General features: G+C 37.1%; 2 protein-coding genes across 6 annotated transcripts in view; one reads left to right on the top strand and one right to left on the bottom strand.

Annotated features, from left to right (window-relative positions):
* dntt (deoxynucleotidyltransferase, terminal) overlaps positions 1 to 9,328 on the bottom strand; it is a 62,209-nt gene extending 52,881 nt beyond the window's left edge. The window contains exons 1-2 of the mRNA XM_042336659.1: positions 9,120 to 9,328; positions 4,541 to 4,715 (exon numbers count right to left, since the gene is read on the bottom strand). Coding sequence (XP_042192593.1) covers positions 4,541 to 4,715; positions 9,120 to 9,328 — 384 coding nt within the window. The remainder of the gene's footprint in view (positions 1 to 4,540; positions 4,716 to 9,119) is intronic.
* Positions 7,344 to 20,222, top strand: part of blnk (B cell linker) — a 43,814-nt gene continuing 30,935 nt past the window's right edge. For 3 of the 5 annotated variants that reach the window (XM_007896378.2, XM_007896379.2, XM_007896376.2), the window contains exons 1-2: positions 12,608 to 12,999; positions 13,607 to 13,669. In XM_007896378.2, the coding sequence (XP_007894569.1) occupies positions 12,925 to 12,999; positions 13,607 to 13,669 (138 nt within the window). In that variant the 5' untranslated portion in view covers positions 12,608 to 12,924. Of the gene's footprint in view, positions 7,399 to 12,607; positions 13,000 to 13,606; positions 13,670 to 18,735; positions 18,775 to 20,222 lie in introns of those variants that run through there. The other 2 variants (XM_007896377.2, XM_007896380.2) reach the window with 2 other exon arrangements.

The following is a 20,222-nucleotide window of genomic DNA, read 5'->3' as shown; positions in this document are numbered from 1 at the left end:
CATTGCTACAACAACAACAACTTGAATTTATATAGCACCATTTACGCCAGACGGCGTCTCGGACGTCTTGCTCAGCTAAACATGGAGTTAGAAAACCTACTCCCAGTCTTACTTTTAAATACAGAAGGTGATTCACAATACTGGCAAAGATTGACTTGTCTTACTTGCTCAAGGGAAGCATCACCTTCACTGTGTTCCTCTCCCAGATTGGCCATCTGAGGTTAGGGAACTTGGCAATTAACCCTTCTCCCTGGCATAGTGTATCATCATGCTGGTTTTTAACCATTTGTGATTTTTATTTTAAAAAAGCCTCATTATCCAAATAAAGATTGTGGATTGTTGAAACTACCACAATTGATCATGAAAGTGGGACTGTATTAAAGTTGGTTCAGGTACCACAAATAGATGTTGAATGATTCGGCTTCCCATTCCATCTTGAAAGAAGTTCTCACTTAGGTACAAATGCTTCCAATACAGTACTTTGAACATGCGAGAATCCGAATGAACTATCCAGTATGTTGTGGAGAAACTTTTTCACATTTATATGTCTTCAATATTTCTACCTGAATTGATTGTGTCCTCTAATAATTAACTGAATGCATTATTTAATTAGAAGGGAACTTCACAAGCTAACAGGCCCTAAAATAAAAAAGCTCTTTGTATTTAAATGCAAACTTGTGAAGCGGTGCTCCTGTAACAAAGAAAATACCTTTATTCCCAAAGAATTGTGAAATTCTTTTTCTCCTTGCCTCTGCTCCTTTTGGTGAGTGATAATGGACTACAGATGGTTTTAAATGCTCTTCTCTCTGGCTAAAACATTCTCCCGCACTGGTGGTAACAGGCAGATTTAATTTTAAAAGGCCAACTCGCAACTAAGTGCTCCTGGAGAAAGCAAAAACAATTTTGAAATATAGCCAAACAAGAACGCACTAACTCTGCCAGGTAACTCTCTGCTGCAATCCTGTTCTGAATACTATTTGCACATATGGTCTTATACAACTGAGCACAGGACTCCAACTGTGTCTGAGAGATAATGGGATTTTTTAAAAAATCTTGAAGGTGGGTAAATAAGATCAACAGTAGCTCAATATCTTAGCAAACATACACATAGTTCCCTTATTTGACTATGCAGCATTACTCAAGCATGGCACTGCAGTATCAGCCTAGACTTTAAGATGAAAGCTCCAACATGGGACTTGAACCCACAACCTTCTGACTCAGAAGCTTGAGAGCTACTAATTGAGCCAGGCCCACATTTTTATCTATGTAAATTATACACACTTGTAGTTTTCACCGGATAAAGGCAGTGCTTGAAGCAATAATTATGGCTTCCTGCTCCAGGAAAGATTCATTTCCTACTTATGTGTCAAGTTCTCTGGCATCAAACCTTTGTGTTTTACTGCTGGCACTCCTTCCAAATCGAAATCCTTTTGAAAAATATTGTATGCTGATCCAAAGCACATATATTCTGCTGAGTTTTATTTTTACAGCACATTAAGTATTAACCAGCAAATACATGCCAGCAAATTTATGGCAAACATTGCAGATTTATGCAAGAGTGAATACATTTACTCATGTTAAACAGCTGAATGCAAGTAATGAAACATTGTGCTTGATGTCAAATTAAAGTGCAAAACGCAAGCAACGTGGGTGCAGAGTGGAATTATGCTCAGGTCCTGGTGCTCGTCGTGACCTCTGTTCTGTCTGCTTTGCACATTGTCAGCATCATTCTTATTGCATTCCTGGCTCCAAGAGCACATTCAAATTGTATCATTAGAGTATGATGTGAATTGAATGCAAATTCACTGGGCTGCGAATGAGTTAAGGTACTCTGCCACCAACACAAGCAAAAAAAAAATTTCAGAAACATGATAATGTGTTTTGCTTCTCTATACTGTATTCCATTGTGCTTCAGATTTATATTTTGATGGGCATATGCTTCCTTCATTTGTAAGCAGTATCTTAATGTAGAAAAATACTATACATTACATATTGAAATGATGTGCCTTTGTAGTGGCAACACCAAATTACACTCATTTCTAAATCCACAGGCACCTGACATTTATTTTCCACTAGAAATGACTAACATTGAAATGGATTTAAAGCCTTTAATGTCCTCCTTGGTCTTGCTCCTCTCCACTTCTGCCACCTATTGAAACTTTACCAACCTGTCCACTCCCTCCACTCTGCAGGCACTTTTGCTCCATGTTCCATGCCCTGCCTTTTCTACTATTGGCGGTCGGGCCTTCAGCCTTTCTGCCCGCACCCTCTGGAACTCCATCCTGGAGCCCCTCTAACTCACCTCCTCCCTCAGCTCCTTCAAGACCCATCTCAAGATCTTCCTTTTCAACTGCGCCTTCAGTCATCTTCCCTCCTCCACTTCCCTTGCCATCCACCCCTCTCTGATCCCAACCCACAGCTCGGGTGCAAATTCCTTATTGCCTTGGGACATCCTTCTGATGTGAAAGGCTTGTACAAATACAACTTGTTGTTGTTTTTGATGGATGCAAACCAGACCCAGATGTAGTTATAGGCGTTACACAGGATGGTACTCAGATGCATGCAGGTGCATTTAACATTAACTGACACCCAGGATCACTTGAAAGTATTCAACCAAGCAGCAGTTGACCACAACTTGGTTGGCATCCAAATTAACTTCATTGGTTTTCATGAAAGGAATAGTATGTACATGCTAGATCGCATCTAATGCCACATAGTGTCATGTCCCCTACAAGAGTTCTGCAGCCCTGCTTTATGAATTTCAATATTTGCCAAAAGAAGACAAAAATTATTTGAATGTTGAAGATAACATCTATCTTCTTCTTCTTCTGTACTAATAAAACGACAATGTCTGTCTGTGCTTCAAGAAGGATCTCAATAACCGATTAACATAGAGACATGATTTATACCTCATCAGAAAGGTCTTGCATCTTGGAGTGACATGGGCATATTTTTTCAGGTATCTGCTATTGTTTATGAGTTATTTCAGTTTTACGTTTTTCGCTGCAGTTACACCTGGTGGTCGCTAAGTCAAAGTAGTGCTGTGGCATCATGCGTCACAGAGCACCTACGTATGTACGCACGCACTGCAGTTACACCTGGTGGCTGCGCCGGCTGACCATGGCGCTGCGGCATCCTGCGTCACAGAGCACGCATGTAGCAAATCGGCGAGAACAAAATAAAGAACACAGACAAAGCTAAGCCGCAGCAACAACACCGAAATTAAAGCGCTTTTCATGTTGGGAGGATGTCCCAATGATTGCAAATTATACATGTCCTCCAAAGCAGTCCTCCCAGATGAGTATAGATAAAGATGAAATGTCTGTCTGTGTGTCAGTCTACATTCATATTGGATCCTTTTGGTTGCTAGCATAACTGCAACCGGTACATAAAATCTCCATTAAAAATGACCAAAAAAGAACCTTGTTACCAGTTTACTGAAAATACCAGTTAGATATCAACTACAAACTGCATAATTCTGGATTCTGGAGCCAATTCAACTCCGAGAGACCTTATTTAATTTTATTGTGCATATATCAAAGATTTATTTTACAAACATACACGTAAACAACATGAATTGGACAAGTTTACCATATATATCGGAACCCTGAGTGCAGTTTTTAACAACACCTCAGTATGAATAAGATACTATTGTCTAATTTGCAGTATTTCCAAACTTAATGTTCCTTAATAAATAATCTAAATTATGCAAATGGAGACTCCTTCACGTAACCGGAAGTACATTACACCCACTTATGGGAGCTAAGCTCCAATATATTGACATCCGAAACAAATATCCTGCAATGTGTTGGGAATTCTAATGGGATTATTATTCAGTGCTGAGATGGGCTTATTGTTTTGGTGGATAACTTGACTTTGGCATTACAAAATATTGAAGTATTATTCATACTATTTTATATGATGTCTACTAATACCTTTGAATCTTAATCTTTCACCTTGTGGAGTCCTGTAGCACAGTGGTTAGAGCACTCACTTTGCAAGTGAGAAACCTGAGTTCAATTCCAGGCAGAGCGAAACCTTGGGCAAGTTTCCTTACTCCACACAGAGCCTAATAATAATCCCTCCAAAACCAAAAACAATAATAAATTGGTCATTTTCAATCTACGACTGTTTGTGGGACATTGCTGTGCGCAATTGGCTGCTGCGTTCGCCCGCGAATATACAGTCAATTCACTTTACAGTGTGTTCTGTGAAGCGCTTTGGGACGTCCTCCCGACGTGAAAAGCGCTATATCAAATGCAAGGATTATTATTATTATTATTAGTCAACTGGGAAAAGTATCTCAAAGAAATTGAATTCCAAAGTCCTGTTCATTTCTCAGAAATCAACATACCTCAATAATATAGAATATCAGTTTTGTTCAGCTGAAGCCTGTTTCATTCAACAAATGGGTTACAATCAATGAACTCTTACCTGTCATTCACCTTGCTTTCCTCATGAATTGAAAGAAAATTATGGGTCTTGATACAATCTTATCACCAACTACAAACATAAATTATTTATGAGAAATAAAAGTTACCTGCAGTCTATGTCTTTCCTGTATATCCACAGGTTTTCCTGCGCCCATACTATCTGTGAACCAGGAGATATCCAACATCTCAAGTGTGTTCGTGTTTGACAGCTTGTGGATTTGGAGCCAGTCCCAAATTTCATTCCAAGAGTTGTTTTCTGCCACAATATGTGTGACTGCATCACTATAGTTTAGAGAAAACAGAGACACTTTGCATCAGCGGTGCATTCAGTGAGCTACAAAATCAAGGACTGTTCAGATTATGGATGTACATTATGAAGGTTGCTATTCCTGGAATTAATGTTTCTGATGAGGCTACCAAGCACTAAGCTTACATCCCCTGGAGTTTTGTGTTTCAAATACTAGGGTCCTGATTCTATCAGAGTTGAGCAGAAGGAGAAATGTGCAAAGCTGCAAAACTCATTATGGCTATATTGCCTGTGCAATATCCCCTGACAACATAAACCATAATTGCATATGCAAAACACCAACAATCAAATCTTTAAAAATTATTGTAAACAGAAGCAGGCATATAGATTGAGTTAAATTAAAAACTTGGAAAATGAGCAAAGTGGGTGAAAAAATAGGTTACATTTCATTTATTTTGCATCAGGCTTAACGGTACAATACAGCAATGTAAAGTTGGTTTTTGAAAGACTATCAGACAGGAAGCAGAACAGGGTATTTTTGTTTACAATGTTCACTTGCCCAGCTGTTCGTTGCATATAATCTAAATTACCATTACTGGGGCACTTTACAGCAATGTTTAGAATTTCTAATTATCAGATCTGCTAGTCTTCATTAAACTAACACACCTCAGTCTATAAAAATTGTGAGTATATTCTACTTTATTCATATTTAATTGGCAAAACTGAGCTACATAGTGAAGTAATATGATGTTTTATCGTATAACAGACATAACAGGCTGGTGTTGTTGGTTTCCATTTCCTTTCAGGATACATTGGCCTCAGATGTACTCTTTCATTGCTATAAGTACTAAACGGTTCCCTGCATATTGGAATGATGCCATGCTGAATGTGGTGCAACGCATTTCATACTTGACAGAGACCAAGAAGGTTTCTTCAGGTCAATCATGTTTTTGTTTTGCTCTCTTAACATAAGCCTTGGTTTCACCGTGCTGAATCCTGAGGGCATCTGAGAATTTTCTAAACAATCTGGGTTGACTAAATCAAAGGTTTGTACCACTACAAAGTGTTCTATGTTTGCTGGAATTTGGGGAATGGTTATTATTTCATGAGTTACTGTTACAGTTACAGTATGTAACTATGCCCCCAAAAGCCTGGTTTGCGGTTGGTTACTCTGTTCAAATTACAGGAAAAAGTATGACAATTACTAAATAGAGTAATCCAGTCAGCCTGGGTACTTAACAATCATTTGGAGGATCCCTTTTGTACATCATGGAGCGTTTGATGTTGAGTCGTACTGCACACATTCAGCTCCTGTTAACTCTGCAAGCCAAAATCCTAATGGGTAAGGTGGCCTAGCTGGATAAGCACTGAAAGCTTGACAAACAGTGCTCAGAATTGCAAGCTAATCATGATACTCTTAAGCATGGTGATGGATTTCCTCTTAAGGTTAGCGCACAATATTGGACTGACTGATGATGCTTGTATGAGCACCATTACTAGCACTCAGGGATTGCAACATTACCAAATCTCTGCTATATGATCACATTTCCTCTGAAATGTATGAACCTTCTTGTCCTCTGAAACAGTGCATCAGTCATCTCCTGAAAGCACCAAGACAGATTCTCAAATAATACCAGGCAAAAGTAACCCCTAATGCTGGAACAACCCTAGGGCAACAAAACATATTAGCTGCTGTCAATTTGCACCCATTAGCAGAACAGTTACCATGTAATATAGCTTGGCTATTACTGAGCCTAAACCTCCAAAGGCTCATCGTGGGATATCGTACCTAAGATGTGAGCAGCATATATTTTTGTCTGCCAAAAACAATTAGTGTAGCATATTCCATTGTCACAGAAAAGTCTGCAAAATTCAGTCATATAACTGGTTATTGGTTCATGGGTTAACAGGTAGACAGCAAGGGTAATATATTACATTCAGCATTCAGCAGTTTCTCAAACAATTAATAACCTGGACATAAGTTTTATTGATCATGGTATAGTTCGATGATACTGGGATAAACAATAAGGTCAAAATTAACAAATGTGTAATTCTAATGTGTAAAGAGGATAAGAAAGCAATAGGATAAAACATTGTAATTATTCGCAAGACAAATTCAAAGAAATTGAATGTTATAGACCAGTAAGATTCTATAAGGAATACGTTCGATAGCAAATATATTAATGGAAGATGTGTTGAATAAATCTTTCACATAAGTGTTCACAAGTGAGGAATATGGACAAATTAAAAATCCAGCCAATTGGCTGATGAATGTATGATATAAATAATGGTCATTATTGGTTAATAAGTAATATGCCAGAAAAATTTCAAACGTGCACAGGATCTTTGTATCATATGGTTCCACTTAACAATGAGTGAGTGAGTCAATTCATGCATCTTCGGGATGTCCGTGAATTCAATACAACAACCACAACAACAACGTCCTTCACATGGGGTAGCGTCCCAGAGCGTTTCAATAGCTGTACTCATGTACCTGGACTGAAAAGCAAATGTAATCCTGTTATTCGTAAAAGGAAAACAACATTGTGTGATATGGGGCGATTTGTCTGAAATCGTTACTGAGGAAATTGGAAGCATTTTTGATTTGATGATGTTTGAAATTAATACCCATTATTTTATTTCCTGACTAGAAGTTTCAATCCAGGCCACACTGATGGGATGAAAGTCTTGTTCCTCTGAATGCTGTCAGAGTCCCAGGTACAATGCAATTCAGAGCCTCACTGCATTCTCCAGTAAGCAAGGTGCACATAACTACCTATGTGTGATATTAATTGATAATATATTGGCAGTTTTGCTTAGAGACAACAAAGGTTGCTAATAATTGTTGGATTAAGTCAGGAAAGATGGCATGACACAATCTGTAACCAAATCCCTATACAAATCATTTACTCTGGAGTTGAACATTTATTATAATAATCCTTGCATTTGATATTGTGCATCACAGAATTGAATAAAAATATTTGACTTGATTATGCCGATGCCAGATGGTAAGATTTACAGTAAGGAAAATAATTGTCTTCCTTGTGTATAATTTCAGTTAGAAATAATACTTCATGTGTGACATTACAGTTTAAAATGTTGTAGGTCTTCTTCCTGTGGTTTTATTTACAGAAAATAATTTGCAATTATTAAGTCCCCATCTTCCTGTCACATGTACTGCAGGTCTACCACTGGGGGTTGTGACATCTGGAAAGGCTCGAACATTTCTCTGTTACTTTTATGACTGTGGTTGTGTTTGGCACAAAAAAACTAACATTGTGGCAACATTTCTAAACTATTCAGAGGAAATGCAAAGAAACGAATAACTGCAAGTGCTTCTTTCAAGCTGCATGTATGTAAAATCATACTATTTTATTTAATGTTGATCTAAGAGATCTAATAGGCACTTAACAGGCACAACAACCACATGATTCATTCATCAGCCACTTTTTATGCAAGAATAGAGCATCGTGACAAACGGGATTTTCTGGAACTATTTAACTCTGCTAAGTTGTATTATATAATAATATTTAATCTGCAGAAGTAAATCCGAGTTCATTTTCATGGCAAATGATAATTCACCATTGGAGAGTGAATAGGGAATAATGCGTACCATAGGCGCAGTGATCTCATCAAATGGTTCATAAAACATCAAATCCTGCAAGAACAATACTCAAGTAATTTATAATCATCTAAACCCTGACTCTGGCATTTGTTATGGATTCTAGATGTACTTTAGAATAGAAGTCATCAACCTTATGTCTCAATAATGCATTTACGGATTGATTACTGATAAACATGCAGTGATGCCAGCATAATTACAAATTTTTCAGTATAAACATCATCAAATAATAATAATATAATAATGATCCTTGCATTTGATATAGTACCTTATCACGTCTTCAAGGCGTCTCAAAGCGCTTCACAGAATATACTGTAAAATGAATTGACTGTATATTTTGTGGGCAAAACGCAGCAGCCATTTGCGCAAGCAGTGTCCCACAAATAGTGATGGATTTAGTGACCAAATTATTTTTATTTATGTCAATGTTCTCACATTTAATTTTAAGGAAGGGGAAAAGGTTCTTTGGGGTCAGGTTAATGTGTGACAGGGTAGAATATATTCACAACCAGCTCTTGAGGTATTCAATTTAGTTTTCCATTAACCTACCAATTCCTACAGCAGACAGAAGTGGTTTAATTGTTCCCTTCATTCATCTCTCTGTCCAAAGAAGAAATTATTTCATCCATGGAAAGAGGGGTGTGGGGTGGCGGGGGGGGGGGGGGGGGGGTGCTGGAAGGAGGGGAATTATATGCATTTCCACTGTGTATTTAAATAGATTTGCAATGGCAAGATAATTTCTTGTTTAGAGTACCACCTTGGCGTAAATACTCAATCTGAGATATAGTAATAAACTAATAAATCAGCGGATACATACCTCAGCTTATCATTGACTCTGAATCCTTTCTTACGAGCTAAATCCATCAGAAAAGTTCTTCTGGTTGATCCCATTTTCCTTTCTACAATAAATATGTTCAGTCCTTGAAATTTGATTTTATATTCATCGTGTGAACAAGAGTCTGCTACTTTCTTTCTTTTCATTTTGGGTAAAATTCCTGTTCCCCCCAGTCTATCTGTTGAAGCCATATTCTAGATTACTTTACTGTAAATGTTATGGTATCTGTAATCTACACTATGCATTTAAACAATGTCACCTGCATTTGCATGGAACTCAGATCTACGCCTATCAGTGATGTCATCTCCCTCAATTTTCTTTGCAAACACTGTAAAACAGTGCATGAAAGGATCACAGAATTTCTGCATGAGCAAAAAAGCCCTTTGTTTCTTTTAACCCTTTAATAACTACAAAAAGTATTTTAAAACCCAACTGAAGTAAGTGATCAGTAAATCTATTTTATAATACTTATAGTTTTGCTGAGAAGCAGTTGTATAAGTTTTAAATAAAACAAAATTAGTCTTTTTGTCTTGCTTTCTAAAAATAATGATTTGAGCTGTTACCAGCAGCCTTCCAGTATCTCATTCAAATAATCATATTTCATGGTGAGTTTGGACAGTAAGAATTTTAGAGGCTATTTGGTGAGTGATTACTCTGAAATTACTCTGAAATCTAAATCTGTTCTCATCCAACATCGATATGCAAGCATTTTCCAGCAACTGTCCGTGAAAAAACTATATCGCTCATTGATTTTGCAAGGATTATTATTATTATTTTCCACCTTCCCAGCCTGGGGAGACTGAGATCAATTTTAGCGGTGGGCCACCGTTACGCTATCTGAAAATAGGTATTGTATCTCAATGCAATGAATGTGAATTCAACCTATGCCAAGTAGTTAGGATAGCTTAGTACAACATTGCTTACTGAACAATCTGTAGGCCACAATTTGATTTTGAAGCTGTAATTATATTTTACCATTCAACTAGTATAACACAGTCTAGTGTTATTAGCTGGAACAAGGCTGCTGAATATGGGTAGCCTTTGATTTATATCTTTGCACTCCCTCCTGCCATTCACAATCTCTTTCTTCAGTTGAAGATGCTGACTTCTATTAGTGGAGTCCTGTAGATTAGTAGTTAGAGCACTCGCCTCGCAAGCGGGTTCTATTCCCAGCAGGGCAAAATGTTGGGCAAGTTTCCTTACTCCACGCGTCTCTGTTTACCTAGCAGTATGTAGGAACCCGGTTGTTAGTCACTTGGCAGATTGCTTTTCTGGGGATAATAATCCCTCAACAAAATAATAATAATAATTTGGTCACGACTGTTTGTGGGACACTACTGTGCGCAATTGGCTTCGGCGATTCACCCACACAGTCAATTCACTTTACAGTATATTTTGAGACGTCTAGAAGATGTGAAAAGCTCTTTATCAAATGCAAGGATTATTATTATATTCTATTAGCAAGGACTGCTTTCCTGCACTTTGATCACAGGCTGCCCTTCCTATCTTAGCCCTAACAATGGGTGGAAGCAGAATATTCAATTGAGTAGGGTCATTGGTTAATTCTGCACTCACATGATAATAATAATAATCCTTGCATTTGGTATAGTGCTGTTCACATCTTCTAGATATATCAAGAAACACTTCACAGAATATTCTGTAAAGTGAATTGACTGTATATTTGTGGATGAAAAGTGGCAGCCAATTGCACACAGCAGTGTCCGACAAATTGTCGTGGATTGAAGTGACCAATTTATTATTGTTTTTTTTTGAGGGATTATAATCAAGCCTGTGGAGTAAGGAAACTTGCCCAAGATTTTGCCCTGCCGGGAATCGAACCTCGGTCTCTCGCTTGCAAGTTGAGTGCTCTAACCACTGAGCTACAGGACTCCATATAGATATCTTATACATAGACTTTCCACCTGAGGTAACCTGACAATAATTGGAAATGGCAACCTAACCAAACCATGTTGAATCTAGCTATGCAAGACCACCTTAAGGTTAAAATTATCTGCTGTAAAGTGTTAGTTAGCAGAATTCTCTTTATGAGTCATATATATATGTGAACAATATATGTTGCCAATTCATGCATAGAGCTTACCCTACCCGGCTCTCCATTCCTCATTACTGAAAGCTGAAAGCAATAACAAATTAGCCCAATTTACTATGTGCCATTTATTAATAATTTATTCTTCATACCCATCAAATACCATTGACAGATTTTTTCCAATGTCAGATACATTTAACTCCTGACAACAATATAATAATAATAATATCAACCTGTTATGTCTATTATGCTATAATAAGCCATCATATAATTTCACTACGTAACTCAGTCTGGCTAACTAAATATGAATAAAATAGAATATGCTCACAATTACTCTAAAGAGTCATTTTTCATGCCTTTTGTTAGGTTGCTTTGCCTCTGTCATTTTGAACTGAAATTTCTCGTCAGGAGTTAAATGTAGCTGGTATTGGAGAAATTCTGTCAATAGTATTTGATGGGTATGAAGATTAAATCATTAGTAGATAGCACATAGTAAACCGGATTAATTTGTTATTGCTTCCAGCTTTCAGTTATGAAGAATTGGGAACCTGNTTTTTTTTAATTCCTGCTCTGAATTACATTTTCTGCAGGGTGAGATATATACACGAGTTGGCCACATAAACAGAGAATCCTGCTAAGCAGCACTTAACAGTAGTTCTTTTTACTGTAAATGAGAAATTTTGAGAGGAGGTGGATTAGCACTTAATTCTGCAGCATTGCAAAGCACTGCCTGGTAAAACTTCTTCCTTAAGTAAGGTGTCTTGAATAGCCAACAAATACAACAACAACAACAAGATTACATTTGTATGGCGCCTTTCACGTCAAAAATACACTACCTTTGTTTAGGTAACCTCAATAACTCAATGCAAAAAATATTTACTCCAAACTGCCTGTGACAGGCAGCTCTTCAGGTTAAGTGCTACATCTACTATTTGCTTCTAACTTTGAAGATTTTTTTTTGTATCGTGCATAGTATTTAGCACATTGACAAAAATTGCAGCATGTGGTATCATCATGATGGCAATAGCCACCAGATTTCTCACGACTGTACTGTTGTCAGCTGTGTGAGCTCTAAGTGTGGACGTGTGTGGAGCACAAAACTTTATTTTTTGACTCAGAAGCAAAAATGCAAACAGCTGAGCCAGGCTTCCAAGTTCTTCTTCCAAGTTCCTTAAACTAACCAATAAAGTTTTTCAATGTAGTTTCATAATTCACGCTTTTATTATTATTATTATTATTATTATTATTTTTATAGATGATGATGCCCTGTAGTGATTCGATTTGAGGTCTAAACACCACGTTCCAGTATTTAATAATTAGTCTGACAAGACTGCCATCCTCTAACCATGTAAAATGCAAAACCACAGGAAACGATGAGGTCAAGCAGACAGACCTGAGCATTGATCGCTGGTTGATTTAGTGGAGGGTTGGATTGGTCATTTCAAGATTGTCACAAGCTGGGATAAATATTTAGTGTGCAAACTTGCTCACAATCTTAAATCTGCTTACATCAAACGTGCGACTGACTGATTGTGCAACCAGGAGAGCAGACGTGGAAAAGCAGTAGTGCACTTAGTGCACACGCAATGACAGGGCTTGTGCAAGCTCCAGAACTTCCGCCTTTACGAAGGGAAAGTGATGCTGTAATAGCACAGTGTTGTATTAGTCATCTGGATGGACGTGTAAAGAACGATCAAACGCTGAAGCAGGTGCACTGACAGCACTACCAGACTATTCACAATGACTACAAAGTCCCCAACTCGAGAAGAGTGTGAGGATTGGACAGTGGATGAACTGAAAAAGTACCTGTGGCAGGTAGGACAAGGGGTTGTTAAAAAAAACAAGTGAATGGTCAGTTTCATGGAAACCATCTGTAAACATCCGTTTAAATATCTTTTTTTTTGCAAACTGGAGCAATACAAGGGACATTGCTATACTAAGCTTAAAGATCTCTTGACAGGAATAACTCCAATGCCTTTAAACAACGTGAATGTTGTTTAAAGAACAGATCTCTTGGGAGTTTCTTTTTTTGTTGTTGGAAAATGTCCCAGAAACTATTCCAGGAAGTAGCCAAACGAGTTGCAGTTTGTCCTGTGAAGTCATTAAGGTGTGGAGTGGAGACCTGACATTCCTTGCAGTTGTGTTGCAGTAATGAGAATCAACCTGTTGCTGTGTAAATGCAAACCCCAAATCACTAACTTTTTAAACCATGACTGTTTTTCCCTGCCTGAAGCAGTTCTGTTCATTATGTGAACCCTTCTGTTACTCTATCTAATGTTTCACTGAGTCCTTAAGTGTTTCTGACAATGAATATAAATTGCTGTGATTTGTATTTTATGTCGCCTTTGATCAGGAACTTTGGCTAAGGGCCGACTGATCGGTGGAAACTAAATGTTTCGTTGTTTATGCTTTTTTTACACAGAACAACATGCAGGACTCTGCAAATGTGGTAAACAAATACAAAATAAATGGCTATATGTTTTTGGTAAGTCAATTCATTCTGTATTTTTAATGCTTACTTGAGTTTCTTCCTTTTCTGCATCTTAAGTCACATACACTACTAGACCTGCTGTACTTTTAGAACAATATGAGTTAGGTTTTATTGACATGGATTTAAAGGGTAATAATTAACTTGGGTCAATATAAACACAGTCTATTGATTTAGATGATAGAGGATTCATTTTATGATTTGAGTTCAAAATGCCTCCAAAAAATGCAATCTTTAATTTGATAATAGCTGCAGGAATGTGAGGGAAAAATAATTTAAAACATTTTACCCATCATTGACATGTAGGTGCAAGTGTAAAAGAGTGGAACTTGGAGTATCATTTCTGTTTGAAGTGCTGCACTTCTCTCTTCTCCTTCAACCCCTCCCCTTCAAACAAAAGTGCTCTTGAACTTTCAAATATGCCAAGATTGAGGCAAAACAGGTTCAGGGTTTTGAAAGACAATTATATAACCAAAAAGAATTTCTTTACGATGTGATTTATTTGGAATAAGTAACCAGGAAGTGCAGTGCAGGCCAGGACGCTGGAATCAAAATTCACCAAAAATCACAAAGATGACTGCTCTGCGCAATTGACTGCCATGTTTCACCTACAAAATACACAGTCACTCAACTTTACAATATATTCTGTGAAGCGCTTTGAAACATCTCAACCATGTGATAGAATGAATACTCTGGTAGGAATGAGATAAAATGGTCTAAAAGGCCTTCATCTGAAACTCGTATGATCCTCTCATGATCATGGTCTGGAGCAGAGCATATTGGAGCATCGTTTTGTCCACCTTTCACTGATTTAGGAATGCAGATGGTATGAGCCAGCTATCAGAATCATCTTTCAGAGTCATCTTAAGTAACTGTTGATTTTATATTTCCTCCTTTTACTATTCCTATAGTTTATCCTGTCCATCCTCCTGCCTTGTTTGATGTTTCTGCAGCTAACAGGGTGGGTACACAGACTTCTGTTATTGCCTCCTATAGGAAGATGCTAGAAAGTGCTGGCAACTGCCTCAAAATCATTCTACTGTCTTTTTATTCCTTCAACTAAGACACGTCAGAAGCTTTACTCAGCGTCTTTCTGCTTGACTTACAGGAACCTGTGTCTGGTCCCCATTCTAAATATGTTTTGTCTGAAAAGATTTATTAACTGGCCTTCTGCAAACGGATATGTCATTCTGACTTCTCAAATGTTAATAGCCTACTTTTCTGTAAATGATGACTGAAAATGTTTTGCATAAATAGAAATAAAACTTGGGGATCTCCCTCGACAAAATATCTCAAAAGGTTTGCACATGCAGTTTTTGCACTTATTAATGCTGCTGTACAATGGAAAATGCAGCAGAAGATGTATTGTAAAGATTCAGAAAATGTTAAAGCCAACAAACATCTCTGCTATTTAAGAATAGTACTGTGGCTAAAAATTAAATTTGAAATATCAAAATTACACAGAAAATTGAAACAAGTTTTCTTGTTCTCAATGCCCCAGAGTTGAATACCTAAATATATTTTTCAAACTTTAGCACAATCATTTTGGAAGTGTTTCAATGCAGTGAAATGTTTAGAAGCTTACAAGTATCTGCGCTTTCATAACCATTCTTTACTTTTTATTTGAATACTGATTTAATTTTAGAAATACAGATGTGGGGAGGACATCTGTTGGTAAAGTAATGATTTCAGACAGTACATTGCCTACTCAGCATGATCTGTTTAGTGGGTATTGCTCCGTGTATTTTTAAACAGTTCGACATTTATTTGAATGCAATTACATTTATAATTATCAGTCTGCATAGCTATACTTTTCAAATCTGTCTTGGGCTAAATATTAGTTATTGAAAATTACACAGTTTAGATGGTCTAACTCTGAAATGGGTGGAGCTTATATGTGCACACATACAGATCTTATTACAGCAACCGAGAAACAAGGACATTATAATGCACACACACATGCAAACACTTAAATACATACATACACACATACACACATAGATGCATATACGCATACATACACATATACACACATAGATGCATACATACACATATACATACATAGATGCATACACGCATACATACACACATATAGTATATATGCTGTGTATCATATATGTTATATGAAAGTACAAATTGAAACATCTGCTGCTCATGACTCACAACTTACTTCACCAGAAGCCTTCCCACTAAACGTAGGTTCTGCTTTTAGGATGTTATCCTTCATGTTGTAAAGTGGAAGGCCTTAAACTGTATGGCACTATTTGAACAGAATGTGTATAAAATGGTGCTGGTCTAAATTTTTAAATCAAGAAATAGCACATCGAAATCCAATTTGGACCAATTAGGGTTTTATACTTTGCCGATTTATGTGTATTATGTATGCATTTTATCTGAAGTGTTATGATGGGAGGGTGTGTATTCTGGAAGGATGAGATCAGATGGGCCTAAAGGCCTTCTTTATCTGAACAAATGTTATGATTTTGTGAGGTGCTGTCATTTCGATGAGACTTTACACTGTGGTCTGGTCTACCTATTCAGGTGGACATTAAATATCTCATGGCACTAATTCACACATTCAATCCACATTCAAAAAGAAGGGGATTTCCTCCCAGTGTCCTAGCCGACAATCCCAGCTAAAATTGGTTGTTCACAGCATGGCTTGTTTCTGAGGTCTATGTCTGCATCCGTTTACAAATACACAGCAAAATCAGGTGAAAAGCTTAGACATCTCGAGGATGTGATAAGGTGTTCCATCAAATTTTATGTTATTTGATAAAATAATAAATAAATGCAAGGATTATTTATTATTTTATCAAATGCAAGAATTATTATTTGTAGTAGAGATGCTCACTGCAGGTGTGCATACCCTGGTGACAATAGTTTATAGTCTGTGAAATAGTAGAGCTAAAGGAAATGTGTTGTTTCCTTCAGTACAGACATGAAATAATATTTTACTCTGAGGGGAATACTTCTCAATATAATCCTCTTTATTGAATACATTTAAGGACACACCATGTCCAACTTCCTTCTCCTAGAATTAATGACCTGTGTGGTTTTAATTTATTGTTGTATCAGTTGGGCAAATTACTTTCTTAAGGTTCTATATTATTCTAAATATATATTCTATATATAGAATATGGTACAAGATTCTTATCCAGACTGGGTGTTTTTCACTGCATTTTTTAGGAGAGTTTAAAAAGTAAAGATGATGAAACTTAACTTATACCCATTACTACTCAGCAGAATTTTTTAATACCAAGACCTTTCTTTATCTGATTTAGAAATGTTAGACATGACTTCCTCTTCTGTAGGCAAATTGCAGCTTTATATAGGGTGACCAAAAAGTCGTGATAACTACCCTATTATCTGAAATATATATATATATATATGTATCATAATTTCTTTAAGACTTATCAAACATTGTAATGGTATCATGACTTTTTGGTCACCCTATATAAGTACAAAGACAGTAACTAATTTAAATCATTTCCAGTTATCTTAATATATAATGTTTCAGCAGATTATACACAAGAGTCAGGTGAGGGCATTCATTTGTTTAGCATTAATAATCCATACAGCAAATAATCGTAGTCATATTTCTTACACATTTCTTTGTAGCTTTTTTGTTTCTTACTTCCCCTTAAAGACATTTCCAATTTTGGCTACATATAATCCCTGTGAAGAAAAGTATTTTTAGTGACTCATATTAATACTTGCTGATCTGTTGACTGAAATACCAGAGATGCAACATGGTCAGTTGTGTCAATTTGTTTTTCTCAGAGTCGGGTAAAGCAATTCCCTTCCACAAGCTAGGGATTTAACAAGAATTGCTAAAATCTCCTGACCTTGTAATAACTTTGATTGTCAGGCAGGTTCAAACTATCTAAACCATTTCCCTTATTTAAATTTTTCATGGAAATCCACAGTACAGATTGCGGCTGAGCAGTGCAACTGAATGCGAAGCCATGCAGTCAACATTACTTTGAAAAGATGACTTCATAAGTTTTGTACTTCCCCAGTATAAACTGAGGTCCCAAATTGAGAAATGGCCCCTTAATAGTTCTTGAATTAAACTGGTATTCCTTGGGTTGGCATAGAAATACTGGAATCTCCATGGCTGCAGCACCAAATGCGCCATCAACAAACTGAATGACTTCAGTGACTGGACTTTGGATGAAATAATTTGAATGAGTTGAGGTTATGGTATTACGAACAGAGGAATTCCCCTTCTCCTTCCCATTGATGTTATGAAATGGGAGTCTTACAGGAACAAAATGTTGCAAGGATACAATGTATTGCACATCACAGTTTTCACCCTATCTACCACTAGAGGACACTATAACCAAAAGGAGCAGATTTAACACCTTTTTACTTTGCTCCCCAACTAAGAACAGCTGCATTAAACTGAAGCTGTGGTTTTTGTTCAGGGGTAAAACAAAGAGGCGGGGAAGCCTTGGTGGAGTGCACGGAAGAAACCTCCCCGGCCCCCCCACCACCACCACCACAAGGGGTTGGGTCTGTTGTATCCTGTAGCGGGAAAACAATGTGATTCCGTCACTGTGAAGTGCTCCAGGATGCTACCCTGTGCTATATAAATGCAAGTTGTTGTTGTTGTTGCGTTTTTTTTCTGTGACGGGTTTGATTTTTTTCTGAGCTCAGTGTAAACATATATTTTATTTAAATAAACACAAAAAAATCCCACAGGCATTTTGTTTTAGAGGTATTCTTTCAGAGGTATTCCTGTTAAATTATACAACTGTATACAACTGAACTCTCCCCATGAATACTATCAGGAGAATATTTTAACTGGAAAATGCAAGTATCCCAAAGTGATTCTTTCTCCATTAGAGTGGTCAGAAAGAAATTACGAAGTTGCTAATATCCACCTACTTCACCATTCATATTATGCATTATTGCCAGCATGTGTGTAGTGTGATGAAACCCCCAAAGGCATTACCCAAAATATATTTCCCTGTAAATGAAAAAAATGGTTCATAATTTTCTATTCAGGCACATGTTAAGAACTATCATCTCACCAAGAAGGAGGAAATGCTGAGGAACTAATGCTGGCATCTGCACCCAACATTGAAAATAAAAAGGTGAAGGTTTTCAGTTTAGCCCTTTATAATATCTCTCCTGGTAACTGCCTGTCATTGTGGGATCTCAGGTAAATTGCACCGTTTGAAATGACATATTTAATCAGATGAACTATCCACCCCTTTTCTCCAGTGCTCATGTAAAAAGTTGAAAGAAATCCTTGCAGATTCTCTAATCAATCTACTTACATGAAGGTCAATGTTTTTTTGGCTGTTTCTTTGATTTAAAAGACTGCTTGCAATGCAGCTGTTCATTGAAGTTTTCATCTGGATACAGATGACCATGTTATAAATACATGAAGAGGATATGTGCAGAGTGACTAGGTTGCCAGGAAATGGTTGAGGTCAGGACCCTCGACTTATTTTTTTTTAAAAAAGGGTTTATGCTGTGCTGGAAAGATGGTAGGGTGAATATTCAGGAAGAATCAGATGGGTTGAAGGGCCTTCTTTATCCAGAACAATCTTGTGATTATTTTCCAGTACCTTGTACTGCTCTATAAGAGAACAGTACTTGAACATAACTTTTGGCTGTGTTCTCATGTTGCTGTCAGTGGCAAGCTCTGAAGAGGGCACTGTTCTATCACCAACTTCACCTCTTACAAACCTCATCAAATGACAGAATTGCAACAAGATTTTCGATCAAAGAAATCGCAGTTGCCTTTCTTCATATAACTAAATAAATCAGAGAATCGGTAAGGATTTTTAAACAAATCTTTTTATCAGTGCTTGAGGAAAAAAAGGAGTTGTGAATGTTGTAAAAAAATTAATAATCGTATTTGATACAACTCCTTTTCAAAGAGCGCTTCATCATAATTATTTGGTTAATTTTGTACCCGTAAGCATCCAGTTTGCACCCAGCAATGTCCCACAAAAACAGCCAGAAGGTGAATAACCAATTTAACTGGAGGATTGTTTGATAGGACACTGGGAGAAACTTACTTTTCTTTTCAAGTAGTGATATGAGTTCTTTAACCTTTACCTGAATAGGTATGTGGGATTGGGTTTAACATCTCATCTGAAGAACAACACCTCCAACAAAGCAGTGCTGTTCCAGGACTATCAGCCTAGACCATGAGCATCCAAACCAGCCTAACGCTACAGTCTTAATGCAGTTGCAATGTCATGCTGAATGAGTTTTGTGTCATCATTCAACTAAATGTAATTCAATATTCTATACGGTAAACTCCTGATAACACCAAGGAAAAGTGACGAGTTATCCAGAGTAGCAACGTAGGCATGTGTACAAATACATAAATAAATGCGACCGAGATATTGACAGCATGATGACTTAAGTGGTAGTGACATATTAAGCCTGGGTCGAGTTATCAGGACTTTACTGTATACTGTTTAAACCATACTTTCTTTTAAGACCTTCAAGAAATTGTGAATTGATCTTACAACCTATATTTAAGGCAAATTTATGTGTATTTAAAACAAGTGCAGCCTGCAGT

Source organism: Callorhinchus milii, unplaced genomic scaffold (assembly GCF_018977255.1).
Source record: "Callorhinchus milii isolate IMCB2004 unplaced genomic scaffold, IMCB_Cmil_1.0 Scaffold7, whole genome shotgun sequence".
Lineage (NCBI taxonomy): Eukaryota > Metazoa > Chordata > Chondrichthyes > Chimaeriformes > Callorhinchidae > Callorhinchus > Callorhinchus milii.
Note: the sequence above shows the minus strand (reverse complement) of the source record. Positions and strands in the feature narration are given on the sequence as shown.